This window comes from Pan troglodytes, chromosome 4 (assembly GCF_028858775.2).
Source record: "Pan troglodytes isolate AG18354 chromosome 4, NHGRI_mPanTro3-v2.0_pri, whole genome shotgun sequence".
Taxonomy (NCBI): domain Eukaryota; kingdom Metazoa; phylum Chordata; class Mammalia; order Primates; family Hominidae; genus Pan; species Pan troglodytes.
The window spans coordinates 166,445,944-166,460,661 of record NC_072402.2 but is presented as its reverse complement, the minus strand read 5'-3'; the positions used below and the strand labels follow the sequence as shown (position 1 = coordinate 166,460,661).

Below are 14,718 nucleotides of genomic sequence, written 5' to 3'. Positions count from 1 at the left end.
GCCCGCCTCCACCTGCCAGGGAGTGGTTTTGACGCACTGGGCTCAGAAGCCTGCTATCCCAAGGCATGGCGGGTGGTGTGAGGACCCCTCTTGCCCCAAGCCCCGTGGCTTCTGCTACACTAGAAGTCCTGATATCAGCTGACACGGGCAGACAGTGACATTACTGCATTTGGCACAGTGAGCGGTGGGGCATTAATATGAATTACAAATGTGTGCCTGAGCTATCATGCTGACTTTTATTTAGTCATTAATTTGTTGAAACATTAATGAAACACACCCGTAGGCTGATGGAGACATTCACTCTTCACTCCCAGTGGCGTCTGGAAAAGGGGGGTTTGGTTTATCGTGCCCATTTACCATTTCCGCATCCTAATATTTTGTCTCCTCAAAGAAGGATTACAGCCTGGATTGCGATCCCAGTGAAAATTGAATATTGCATGCATTCAGTGCACTTCAGGGCTCTGGAGAGGACTTAAGAAAAACAACCAAACTCTCCTATGATCAGTTCCCTGGGTCACAGAGGAGGCTGGACCCAAGAGACAGCAAAGCCCGTGCTGTGGTTGGGAGCAGAGAGAGGCCAGCCGAGCTTCTCTAGTGCCTTTGAAGAGCACCAGCAAGGGCCAGGCATAAAGACGCCCCTGAGCACTGTGCTGGAGTGGGAGACCCAGTAGCCTTCCTCCCCAGGCCTCACCAAGACACCAAAGATGAGGCCCATGAATCAGACACCAGTATGAGGGTCACTGGAGGCCCGTAAGAGAAAGGGGTAAAAGGGTTCTGAGTTCCTGCGTTCCTGGAACTCAAAGAATAGGAAAAGCGGATAGAAAGTAAAAGCTGCCATTACTGTGAGACAGCAAAGCTCCCTGGTTTTTCCCGAGAGCCAGTCCTTGACTCAGCAGTCCCTGCACCATCTGGAGATGACCCCAGATGCACAAAGCCCTGTCTAGATGGATGATTAAATGACTCAGCTTAGGAATTCCTAAGATGCAAAGGGATATTAAAAGGAAACGTCCTGTAGGCTGGGCTCAAGCTGATCAATACGCGTTGAAGACACAGGGCCAGTCTCCCACACAGTGTATTTATTGCCGGGGTGTGAGTCATATTAGCAGCTTAGGGAGATACCACAAAGAGACCGCTTCTTCCTGTTGGGGATTATGTATTGGGCTAGGTTGCCCAGGAATGGAGCAGGATAGAGCCCATTTCTACTCACCTCCCAGACAACCTGCCCTTCCAGCCCCTGGCTGCTCTTGGCTGCCTCTGTCTCGCTGATGAGAAGGGATTAGGCAGGCCGTGGAAGGGGTTGTCCTGAGATCTCATACCCAGAACTGGCCGAGGTGATGGCTTCCTGCAGGACTGGGTTCTGGTGGCCTCACATCCGCAGTGATTGCTGTCTTCTCCTTCTCTCTTTCAGGGTCCTGTATGGGAACAAGATCACCGAGATTGCCAAGGGACTGTTTGATGGGCTGGTGTCCCTACAGCTGCTGTGAGTAGGAACTTTGTCACTGTTGGTGTCTTTGGTACTGTCGGAAGGCTCCCACCTGAAAACGTAGAGCCATGCTCTGGAGAGTTCTTTTGACTTTCTGCAGACAAAAGAGAAAAAAATGTTTGAGCTGTCCACGCTTCACCTCCATTTCCTATTTTTATGAAAGGAGAGTCAGCGAGCGGGCAGAGGAAGACCGAGGTCAGTGTGCATAAACCCAAATGATACAGCCGAGGGCCCTGGCCCAGGCATGAAGATACTAAGCACAGGGTTTGGGGATAAAGATTAGGAAAGAGTCAAATCCAACAAAAAGAAAAACATTTTTCAGTAGTGTGCTAAGAATGTAAGGAACTAAAACATTCACACACCAAATTCCAGTACTAAAGCTGAGACACAGCTGCTGATGGACATGTGGCCTTGAAGAGGGGTCGGGGCGGAGGGAATAATTCGAGAGGAGCATAATCAGTCACCAGTGTGACTCCATCTGGGAAAGACAGGGTGGAGGGGAGTGTTTACTTAATTTAAAGGAAGGGTTGTTGCTTCGAATTTTAAGCTCAGGGATTATTTGTTTGCATTTATTTCATTCTGGTCATTTGAGCTTAAATGTTTGAAGAAGATAATTGAACTCTGATGTGGAGAAGGAAGGAAAAGAATTTAGCTCATAGTATAGTTTAATTTTTGTGCTGGTAAAATCATCTCTGATTTGTGACAAGGCAGCTATAGCATCTACACACATGTACTATGGGTGTGGGAGTGTGTGTGTGTGTGCATGCATGTGCACGTTTGCTCTGTCACCATTACAGTTCTTCTGGATATTAGGAACTAATCTTGAGTATCCTTTAAGCAGTGGAGAAGACCAAGTCTCGGAGAGATACATGACTCTCCCCCAGTCACACAGCAGAATAGGTATGGAAACTGGAAAAGAATCTACATGGCCATGCCCTTCATTCAGAAACCTCCCAGCCCTCTGAATAGCACATGATGTATGTTTGCAGAGGTGTGCAGGTGTGTGTGTGCGTGTGTGTGTGTGTGTGTCTTTTTAAAATCACCTCCAAGTCACAGGCAGTGAGGAAGAGGCCTGGCACCTCCCCGCCTCCTACGTAAAGTTCAGAGGACCCACAGCATGGGTTTGTGGGCCAGGACTCAAGCTGGGGCTCTAAAGGGGTGGCAGGCACAAGAGCAAAGAAGGAGAGAGGAACAAGGGACACATCTTATGTGGTTGATGCCCAGGAACTCTTCAAGAAAGAGGAAGTGAGACTTTTCCTCCAGCCCTTTCTTACATCTTTCCTCTACCCTTCCCATGTCCTTTAAGACTCAGCTCTGAACAGATTCTCCCAGAACACACACTAATGTGAATTATGTAGGCATGCGATGCCCAGCAAGTTTCCAGGGAGCAGATCTATCATACCAGCAACCAGGTTTGTTTCAGTGAAGCTGAAAGCAAGAGAGAGAAAAGTCTCTCTTTCTCTGCACCTCCCCCATCTCTGTCTTCCTGTCTGCCCCACTCTGTGTGTGTCTGTGTGGGCAAATTCCTGTTCAACGGTCCCAGCCATTGGTGGGCTTTTAAGGCTATGTGTTAGAATGACAGGCCAGGGCTCTGCAGGGAGCTGGGTGTTTCACAGATGGTATTCTTTGCTTGTAGCAAAGAAACTGTACATTATAACTGCCACCATAAGGCTAGTTAACTGTAGCTATTAATCCCTTGAAAGAAGAGTATCAGTAGTATCCACCTTGAGGTGATTTGGCAGTGTTGTGTTCTACCAAGCTGGTGTGATTTTCCTTTTATAATCTGTGTGTGTGTGTGTGCAGGAAGGAAAATGGCTTTGCACACATTAAGGATACACAGAATGTGTATCACAGTGCCTAGCACAGTGCATGTATACTTAAAAAGATGTGTATCTCAGCTCCAAGCTAATAGCAGCCATGAGGTTAATAGAACTAACAGGACTTTGCATGGGTCGCGAAGGCAACTCCAGTTTACTGTCACCATTTTGAGCAGATGGAATCGAATAGCTTGGGGTAAAGAGGAAGCAACTCTCCTCTCTTGAGACCAAGAGATGACACAACTCAGGCAGGCCTTACCAGAAAGAACTAGTAACTGGGACTCAAGTAACTGTCATTGGGTTTTGACCTGCCATTGAGTGGTTGGAAAGCAGGCCCTGATTCGATCTACTTTAGTGTTCAGCCTGCTATAGATTGGACTTCTTCCTGTTAGACTGGAGACACTGATAAGAAGGCTCTGATTAGAGTACCCTGGTAGTCTGAGTAATTTTCTCTCCTTTGACTCAGAGTCTTTTTGTGAGAGGATTGCATTTTTTCTTCTCATTCCATCTCTCAAATTATGGGTACTCGCAAAGCTGAACTGCCTCTGCCACACGAAGTGGCCCTGGACATTTCCTTTCTAGCACTTGCTGTGATGCTGGCGGTAATAAAGTGGGTACATTGTAGTTGGTTCTCCTGCCTGCCTCCCATCTTCCCCCACTCCTCTGGACTTTTTGGCCATCCTATCAAACTTGCCCAGTCCAGTATGTACACAGCCAGCCTCCTGGGAGCTTTTCTTGGTGTGTTCCTTTGGGCAAATGCCCAAAATTCTTGGCCATTCTGGAGAGAATGTCTCCGTTTTTTAGAGGCTGCAGCAAGTGCATCCACAAGGAACAAGCCCCAGCTGTCCTAAGCATGATATTCTGTCCTTGGTCCCCTGGAGCCTCACAAGTTACCCCCTTCAGTTTAAGTTCCAAAATCTTAGCGTTCAAAGGAACATCAGGGCTCCAAGCACAGCCTCCTACCTGGCTAGGACAAGAATCCCTCTCATGCACGCTCTCACAAATCCTTCTGCCACTCGTTTGCTGATGGTTCCTCTGATAAGTCCTCACTGCCTAGTTGGAAGGTTAGAAAGCTCTTTCTTATACTAAACATCAGTAATGGTTTCTAAAAAACTCAGAAAAGTCTGTTATCATTGTCTTCAGATGTTTGAAAATAGCTAGTATGTCTCCCTATAATTAATCCTAAACACGTTCAGTTCCTGCAGCCATTCATTGTATAAACACGCATCTACTGTTTATTACTAGCAACCCTTATTGTCTTCGGGGGATGCAAGGTAATCTGTCAGCTTCCCTCCTTAAAACTGGCTGCTAGGAAGTGAGTTGGTGCCCATTTGGATACTAGGAAGTATGTTTAGAATTGAAATATCCCACATGGAGGCATCTCAGAACCCAAGGTGAGAAAAGGACATATCACTGGGCACATGATCCCAACTCCAGGGGTGGGAGCAGCTCGATTATTAGAGAAATGACCTGTCTTCCTCCTCACTGGAAGCTCAGGGTGAATGGTCTTGCTCCTCTGCCTTCCTCTGCCCACCCAGGCTCATAGGCTCCTGGGACATCCGTGGAGATGGTGATCCTCTGTGGGCAGCCAGCCATCGTGCCCTGAGATCCCTCACCTTGTAGCTCAGAGGTCCATCCTCCCAAAGCAGGAAAAGGCTGTCATTTCCTCCGCTGATGGACAGCTGCAAGCTGCGTTGTTACACCTCCCCTCCAGGGAGTCAGGAGCATTCATTTAGTGCTCATCGATCACATGACATGCATAGGAAAGCCACTTAAGTCGGGAGGGCAGTCATTTGAGGTGGAAGCTTTTAAACCCGCTCCAGGTGGTCTTAAACCAAACCAGACTGTCTTCGGGCTGGAATAAGTTAAGACAACTCTAGCACCTGTTGTTTAATTTTCTTGGAAGGCAGACAAGACCATTTGAGGCTCTCGGAGTTTGCCAAGCAACATGCCAATTACAGAGCAGTGAGCAAAACTTCACTCCCTATAGTTCACTTTTCCCCACCAGCTGTTTCACAAGAACTACTTACTACTGCTAATAATAGCAGCTAACATTTATTGAATACTTAATATGCTTCAGGACCCGAAACTGCTAAGCAATTTCATGTGCATCATCTCATTTAATCTACCACAATGCTAAGAGGAAGGTGTTGTGGAAAGGCCCATTTTACAGAGGGGGAAACTGAGGGTTAAGTGACTTGACCATTGTCACTTAGCATGATGGAGCCAGGATTGGAACCTGGGTAGTCCATGCCCTTAACCACAGCACATCCATCCAGAGACATCTGCTTCACCCAGTCACAGGCAGATCTGCAGAGCCAGTTTTTTGATCTGCAGAGCAAGAAATTCTCAATGGATCAAGCCACAGAGAGGGTGCTGTTGAACTGCAGATCAACTCCTTTTGTTATGGCTCAGCATAATTCACGGCTCTGTGTCCATGGAACTTTCTCTGGTTCATTGTCATCAGCCCACTAATGTTTGCCCTATGAGAGGATAGTCAAGGAGCTGCTTGTGTTTAGAGACCCAATCGAGGTGGGACAATGAGAATTCTCGCCAGCAGAAGAAGCAGACTGACTTGGCGATGCGTTCTTGAGGGAAGGGTTCTTCCCTCTCTTTTGTACCTGGAAAGCCATTGGGTAGACTTAAATTCTGGAATCATTCCATGCTAGTCATTGAATGAATGGTTCACCCCATTTAAAGGACTGATTGGTAACCATGTGGCAATCAGATAGGAAAGTTACCACCCTAATAGTCATGAGGGAAGGAATGGGCAAGCCACCACAGGTGAGGTCACTTGATCTGGTAACCAAATAATGGTTCTCCCTCTCTGGTCTCTGGGAATCTCAGCTTTCATCTGTTTCCCTTAGGAAAACCCAGTGGCTTACAGCCCATTCCTAGCACCCTCCTATGTCTCTGGGGTAGAAAGAGGTCTTGTTTTTCAGACAGGCCGCCCAATGGTGTTGTTGCATGCCTGGTTACTCTTGCATCGGGAATCACCATGACAACCCACAGCCATTGACAAGCAGTGCACTCACCAACAGGAGAGGAGGGAAGAGCCACTGTTGCCCCTAGTTGGGACTTGGAGGGCTCCTCCTGTTTCCCCTTGAGTGTTTAGCAAGACGTGGCCTACAGCACCCATTTTCAAGCACAGAGAAGATTCTGGGCAGGGTCAGAATTCATGGCATCAGCTGTCATTGGGTTCTTCCCCACATCCAGCCTCAGTAGGTCGCTGAAGGTCTAAATTAATCCCCATATTTTATAGGGAAAGGATGATAACGTAATGTTCTAAGGTGGGAGAGTGGTCCCTATTACAATTAATGGATAAAGAAATTCAGGATGACAGAGGGTTAATACTAGGGAAATAAAAAGAAGGAAGGCATATTAATGCGGAAGGTTTGGCTCTATATCCTGTAGCTTAATTAGGGGTACAGAATAGCTCCCCTAGTTGGTGTCCTCACTAAGTGTTCGTGCCAATGTGTAGAGGTGATAACTACTTCCAGGGACACACAGAGCACTTTTTTAAATAACAAAGAGCCTTCATAACCCACTTTTTGTAAATTCTCCTACTAAAGGAGCTAGAGAAAGGGTTATGCCAGACGCCTATTGGCGCCATCTTTCTCCTGTTGTGTATCTGCATCTGAGTGTTCATGAAACAGAAACAGACTCCCCATCCCTGTTTTAGGAAAAGAAGGCCCACAGAGTATCTTTCTTGGCAGGAGCCTGGGCCCATCTTCCTATCCCACAGTCTTTTCTGGAAGAGCTTCATCCATTCTCCTGGAAGGGCCACTGCATTCTTTCTTGGCACCAGTTTTCTGAGGAGGCCTTGCTCTCTGGAGTTTGGAATATGCTTTCAGCATTTCCAGACAAATACCATAGAAGTGGGAGGGGCAACATAACCCGTGTCCTCCACAGACCCTTGGTCAAGTGTGGACGCCACCAGAATGATTGCACTGGGCCACTGAGTCAACATGTGAATTGCTGGAGTTGCCAAAGTGATTTTGATGCAATTGATCATTAAGCCTGACTTCAGATGTCTGTGTTTTCCAAACTTTGCAAAAAAGGCCTGTGGGCTCCAAGGGCAACCTTCATTGAAGAGTGGATCAGAGCAAAGGCAGTAGCTAACAGTGGGGCTCAGCGATCTTCTCCCCATGGGGCTTTTCAAAAGCCTGGGTGTGGTGGGTCCTTTTAGTGGATCATAATGGACCTGGTTTTCCCCCTGTGGGCCATCTCCCCATGCTACCCGGACCCCAAATGAAAGAAGCTGGAAGCTGCTACTGGTGATAAGGACACCTGGGACTTTTCTGCACAGGCCAGCCCCGGTCCCCTAGCAGAAAGACTTGAGTCATGAGGGTTCTCCCTAATCCCGACACGGGCATTTCATTTCCCTTCTCCAGCTCTAGCTTTTTTGACTCCCAGTGGCTTCTGTTTTCTGCTTTGGTTTTCCTGAAGGCCACAGCTCCCAGAAAGCAAGAGCTCTCAGCAGCACAGCTATGCTGGGTAGTCAATGGGCTGAGTGCTAATACCTCTTGACATGGAACATATGTGGCAGCCGAAAGTGCTCCAAGGCAGGGGGTGGCAGAGGGCCTCCTAGAGCTCACACTTGGAAATAAATTTAGAAGGTGCTGTACATGCCCTCCCACTCTCCAATGTGCCACTCTCCTTAATTTCCTCTGATGGGAGCATGGCTCTTTTTGGTGTTGTTCTGCCTTATTGTAAAATCACCCGCTGCGTTGATGGGAGTGGCTACAAACAGGGTACCTCCACCGCCTCCCATCAGCCTCAGGTGGCTCCCTCAGGCCCTTAGTGAGAGGGGACTGGCTCTCACAGCAGCATGACGATTGGAAACAAAATCTTTGGGCTATGATGGCATGAGTCCAAATACTATCCTACCTCTTACGGGTTGTGGAACTTTGGTCAAAGTTATTTAAGCTCTATGAGCCCCAGAAGGGTCACCTGTCAAAGGGAGATTAAATGGGAGTACCTGGCCTTGTGAAGTGTTTAATATGCATTACGTGTTAGGCCATGTGGCCCCTGCTGTTCACCTGGTGGCTGTGGTTCACCCGGTCGGATCATCTCAGCCTTCCCTCTCTTTTCATTTGTATGATCTCCGAGGGTCCTTTGAGAGATAGATCTGGAGCAGGTGGCCCCAAAAGATCACTGGATCTGCATCTGGGGAAATACCGATGAATACAGTATTCACCAGGCAGTCCAGCCTGACTCACTGGATCCAACAGCAGATTGGGCTGAAGTGAGGTCTTTGGCTGGGATGTCACAGTTGTCAGTTTGAGTACCAGGCAGCCTCTTGAATGAGGCCAGCTGGGACATCCCACCTTGTGTGCTATTGCTATTATCTCTGTCCTACGGTTGTCCCTGGCCTGCTCAGAGTAAGGGGAGCACAGAGCCAGGCATATCAGCTCCCACGTCGGCATTCAGTCAGTGATCCTGAAGGGGGAAGCCTTGCCTCGTACAGATGCAAGCCACTCAGTAAAGAACCTGCCACCTCGTGCCAATGAAGGCTTGATCAGCGTCACACACTGAAGCTCCTTCCTGGGAGTCAGGAGGACTTCAGATGCCTCTGCACTCCCAGGAGGCAAGCAGGGTCTTCCAAACCCAACCAGACCTTTGTCCATCTGAAGCATACCCAGGTACAATGAAGGCTAGCAAAAATAGCCACTCCTCACACATAGGGAAAATGGAAAAGAGAATATAGATTTTAAATAGTAGATAAGAGATGGCTTTGGAGTGAAACAGGCTGGAGCTTCGCTTATTGCTGGGGGACCTTGGTTGAGTCCGTCACCACTCTGAACCTGTTTTCTTATCAGAAAAATGAAGATAATCATAGTGCTGTTGTGGGGGTTACATAAGATAGTGCCTGGAAAGTGCCTGGGAAAAGCACACAGAGATGTAGTATCTAGAGAGGATGCTGCATTATTATCATTTCACACAGCAGTTACACCAATGCTCCTCAAACGGGGATGAACCAGGACGGAGCAAGCATCCTGGAATCTCTGCTGCAAAAAGGGGGAATCCATCCCTCCGGTGAAAGAGGGAGGCCTGTGTTCAGGATTCCTTATAGAACTGCTAAACCTCATTTCAAATGTTTGTTTACTCTCTATTTGCTCCATAATATGGTGCTTTTAAAATTCCCCTCCAACTCTTGTCCATGTACCAGATAGCTAAGAGCTCCTTTCATGGAAGCCAGGCTGAGTTGACTAGCTGCCAGCCTTCCTCCCAAAGGAAAGAGGGCACAGAGACAGGCTGTTAGATCTTGCTGATGCTGGGGACCAGTGAGGCTGTCCTCAGCATCTAATTCTGGATAAGCAGCTTAATTTTATCTCTCCCTGCACCTACACACCTCGCCTGAGGGAGCCAAGCATCCTGGGAGAGAATGAGTGACCAGGAGACTCTGCCCTTTTGTGTTTTCTTTTGCACCATGCTTCATGAGCTCTGCACCTTGGGCTATCTTTGCCTAGTAATTCTGCCAGCCTGGGTTGTTTTGATGCCTTACATATTTGAAGTAACATCCCATGCTGAGAGATCTGGGAGCAATAGGAAACAAAGGAGCATCTGGATGAGAAAAAAAGAGCCTCAATAGACCTGATGAGTGAGAAGGATTGCCAGCGTGGCATTTAGTTTTTATGAAGGCAAGTCAAGTTGCCATTTCTTTCTCCCCATGGCCATCGTCCTTGTCTAGTGCCTAATATGCCCTAGAACCAATTGCTACAATTGGGCTTATGAATCTGCACTGGGGTTTCAAACCTAAATGACCACTAAGGCAAGGAAGGTCAAGTAAACTAGTGAAGGGGACACAATAGGGAATAGTGAGGACTGTGGCAAATAGAGAGCATATGTCCTATCTAAAGGGGGCAGCTACTCCATGGCTGCCTCCAGGGAACCTAGGGTTGCCTGAGCTCCTGAATTTTGTTTTTCAAGAGAAAATAGAAATTTGGTGTGGTGTGGTGTGGTATGGTGTGTGTGTGTGTGTGTGTGTGTGTGTGTGTGTGTGTGTGTGTGTTGTATGAAATTTTCCAATTTTTAAAACAGAGGAGGATTGAAAAAACACATTTATGTGGCATGACACAAAATGCTGCAATAAGGATTCCATCCTCAGGCTATCAAATGGGCACCTCTGACCTGTTGTGTACTGAATAGTTCAGTATTTCTTGACAAGATGATGTACTCAGAAGGCCCTGAATGTCAAGGTTTAGAACAAAACACTCACCATGTGTGTACTTAAAAAAAAATCAAAACACTGTGTGTGTGAAGGGTCCATTCCTGAGCCCTGGTTGCTGGACCCCGTTGAGTCCTCCAGCTTTTCTCCCTGTTTCTCTGCTCTATCACATTTCCTTCAAATGCCCCCAAAATGCAGTGACACTGACTAAAATTTAATACACAAAGCATCGGAATTTGCAGGGGGGAGGGATGTTGCAAAGAGTATAGACCGATAGGATGGGTAGACAAGACATTCATAAAGAAGAAACTGAGCCCTCTAGAGACCTCAATTATCATAACCACTTCCAGCATGCTCCCTAGAAACACGTGTGACCTTGAAAACACCTGCCAAACTCTCAGCCTCAGTTTCCTCCCCTATCACTTGTGAGTCAGGTTCTGTCCATCTGCCCAGGTTCCTGTGAGAATAATGGGACGCTGGGAAAGCACTTTGGAAAACACAGTATTCTAGCAGTATGAGCATTTTTTTCCACTGCCAGGCAGGAGGACATCTGTGTGAACCCTTGGGACCTTGCCCATTATCAGACAGATTAAACAGGCCGTTCTTCTTCCACTTGTCACTGCCACAGCTGCTTGCCTGCACGCGGGGTGCACCAGGACCGTGGGGAGTATGGGACCTGCAGCTAAGGGAGAGGTGGCATGGATGATTTAGCACCATGGGCAGCCCCACCGTTGCCAACTGCAGACCCCCTGGATCCTGGTATGGAGAGACTCCTGAGGCAGGCCAGCCCGGCATCCATCTCATGTGTCATTCCCCACCAGGGAGGGGCTGAACCAGCCTCGAAAGTAAAATTCTTGAAATGCAACATTTCTGCTGGTTAGTTTATTTTCCCGTTCCCCCAGTTTCATTCGAGAGGGGATAAGAAATGATTTTACATTGACTACAAGCATGTCTAGTCAGTCTAGGATCAGTAAAGGTAATTCTTAGGATCTCAATGTGCTTGACTTGCCAGCCCTGCTCTGGAAAACTGCCTGTCACCCTCATGGCATCCTCTGCTTTCCCAGACTTCCACCCAAAGGGTAGCTTCCTATGATGATTTTTTAGGGAGTCTGAAGAGCTAAAAACAGCTTCCTCATGGATAGGAAGGCTGACCGTGGAAGGGGTGAGGGATGGGTGCCGCCTTAGAGAAGTGAGACCCTTGAAGCTGCATATGGAGTTATTATACATCTTAATAAAGAATAAGCACTGAGAAGAAAGGGAGGAATAAAATAGCTGTCATTGGTGCCATTATAGAGCTCCTAATCCTGTGTGGAAGGCCAATGATAAATATCCTATAATCACAAATTGCGATGAGTGCCAGGAGGGAAATAAACAGGGGGGTGTGAGAGACGATAATGGAGTGAGGGTCCCATTGTAGATGAGGGGGTCAGGGCCGGCCTCTCTGAGGAGCGGACATTTGAGCTACAGTGGAAAGCAGGAAAAGAAGGCAGCCCTGCTGAAAGAAGGTAAAGAGGGTGTTCAAAGGTCCTAGGGAAAAATCTGGTGTGTCTGAGGAATGAAAATGCAGTGGTGGGCCAGGCGTGGTGGCTCACACCTGTAATCCCAGCACTTTGGGAGGCCAAGGCAGCCAGGTCACCTGGGGTCAGGAGTTCGAGACCAGCCTGGCCAACATGGTGAAACCCCGTCTCTACTAAAAATACAAAAATTAGCTGGGCGTGGTGGTGCACACCTGTAATCCCAGCTCCTCAGGAGCCTGAGCCAGGAGAATTGCTTGAACCCAAGAGGCAGAGGTTGCAGTGAGCCGAGATCACGCCATTGAACTCCAGCCTGGGCGACAAGAGCAGGACTCCATCTCAAAAAAAAAAAAAAAAAATGCAGTGGTGGGACTCAAGGGTAGTGAGTTTGGGGTGAGTGGGGTTAGGGTGAGGTTGGCGAAAGGGCCAAGGTCAAACCACATGGGGCTCTGGGCTCTCTGTGGGTGTGCACACGTGTGTATGACAGAGAATCCATATGTATGCACATGTGCCTGCCTACACATAGATGCAGTTTTTCCAGGAGGATGACATATAACTTTCATCAGATTTCCAATAGGATCAGTGATCCAAAAGAACTGTAAGGAATTTTCTGAATCAAATTGCCCATAGTCAGTCAACTAAAGCTCTAAAACAATTATGCCAAATGATTTTTTTTCCTTTCCAATTCCTGGAAGCTCTGAATCCTAAAACAGAAAGTGAAGCACTTAGGGTGCCTTTTCAGGTCTTCCTTCAAGGTCATGGGTGCAGGAGAAGGTGCCAAGTGAGAGCAGTGTGTGGCATAGTGTCTGTAGTGACAGTGTGTGCAGGTGCCCAGAAGTGTTCGGGGTTTCGGTAGACACAGGAAGGCAGGTCTCTCTCTTTTTCTGTTCTGCAGCAGGAGCTCAAGGCTGCAAGGATGAGTGATGGGAGCTTTGCAGCCCATCCCCTGCAGGTGCAACCCTTGCCCCACAGGTAATTACCAGGATTAGTGAATCAACCAGGCTCTCTTCTGCTTGCAGCCTCCTCAATGCCAACAAGATCAACTGCCTGCGGGTGAACACGTTTCAGGACCTGCAGAACCTCAACTTGCTCTCCCTGTATGACAACAAGCTGCAGACCATTAGCAAGGGGCTCTTCGCCCCTCTGCAGTCCATCCAGACACTGTGAGTACACTGCCTCGGGTGCCAGTGGGTGCCCAAGCAGCAGGAGACCCCAAATGCCCATCATGGAAAACACCCAAATGAGGGCAGCACGAGCACATCCAGGAGGAGTTCTAGAGCCTTCAGGGAAGCTAGAATAATAAAAATCGGAATAGCTTATCAGTACCAAGCACTTACACTGTGCTTGACACCACATGGAGTACTTACCCTGTCTTAAAACCCTTAAGCGTCACAATGACCCTACTTGGTGCTGCTACTATCCCTTGTTTCTACATAAGGAAACCAAGGCATAGAATGGTTAGGTAACTTCCTCAAGGTCACACAGCTAGTAAGGAGCAGGTTTTGAATCCAGGCGGAGGAGGTCCTGAGCTATCCTCATAACCCCTGTGGTCAGTGTATTCTGAGCAGACTCCATTTCTGCAGACAGCCCACTCCTGCCCCCGCTTAACCCCCTCCACCCTGCAAAACCAAGCCTCTGAGGTGGGCACTCTTCCTCTGTGGGAAGTATATCCTCACTTCCATGCACTACAGGTATTCATAAATATTTCAGTTAAATAGATGACCTCCAAGTACAGATTTCAGCCCATTTTTTGATGGCTCCAGTCTCAGGCATAGACCTCAGCCCCATGCCCAGGTCTGCAATTAGCCTGGGGGCTTCTGGAGACCCTGTAAGTCATCTGGTGCTTGTTGCCTCTGTAGCCAGAGACAGGAACCAAGACACAGTAGGAGCAGCTGCTATATATTGACGCCGACCACGTGCCAAACACTGTGTTCGGTGCTTCACAGTTTTTCTTACTGAGGCAGGGGAAGCAAGACCCATGGTGCTCTTATGATGATAAGGATAATTACAACAATACCCGCTACTATGTATGGAACACCCACCATATGCCAGGCGCCGTGCCAGCTGCTTTATGTGCCTAGTGTCACTGAGCTTAGAGAAATAAAATGCATTCTACCCCAAGTGCAAACCACGACTAGGTTTGCCTATCAGAATTGGCGTGGGTGAGAGTAGAAGCAATCGGTGGTGGGTCCTGCCCCAAGTGGGAAGAGCTGGGAGACCGATTCCCCAGACCAGATGCTAGCTGCATCTGTGACTGTCTTTTGCAGACAGCAGGCCTCAGACCCCCTCTTTGAGCCCTGTCTGAAAGTAGCACCCCCTAAGGCTTCCTGGGGCGATGAGGCGGGAGGCCAGTCCTTGCAGTGGATTGCCAGGGCCCAGCGCGAGGCAGGGTGGTGGTGGTGGAGCAAGACGCCGTGGGTCACTCCTGATTAACGGCCCCATCCCTCTCGCAGCCACTTAGCCCAAAACCCATTTGTGTGCGACTGCCACTTGAAGTGGCTGGCCGACTACCTCCAGGACAACCCCATTGAGACAAGCGGGGCCCGCTGCAGCAGCCCGCGCCGACTCGCCAACAAGCGCATCAGCCAGATCAAGAGCAAGAAGTTCCGCTGCTCAGGTAATCAGGTTACGGGGCTGGGCCCCGCTTTCTGACTCAGAATGCAGCAGCCCCAGAGAGGCCAATAATCCAATCTGGAGGACAGCGAGCACTGTAATGGCTCCTGGGGAGCATCT

At 48.5% G+C, this 14,718-nt stretch overlaps 1 protein-coding gene across 1 annotated transcript in view; it reads left to right on the top strand.

Annotated features, from left to right (window-relative positions):
* SLIT3 (slit guidance ligand 3) overlaps window positions 1–14,718 on the top strand; it is a 636,015-nt gene that overhangs the window by 514,634 nt on the left and 106,663 nt on the right. The window contains exons 12-14 of the mRNA XM_016954159.4: window positions 1,409–1,480; window positions 13,005–13,148; window positions 14,439–14,602. Of these exons, the coding sequence (XP_016809648.2) occupies window positions 1,409–1,480; window positions 13,005–13,148; window positions 14,439–14,602 (380 nt within the window). The remainder of the gene's footprint in view (window positions 1–1,408; window positions 1,481–13,004; window positions 13,149–14,438; window positions 14,603–14,718) is intronic.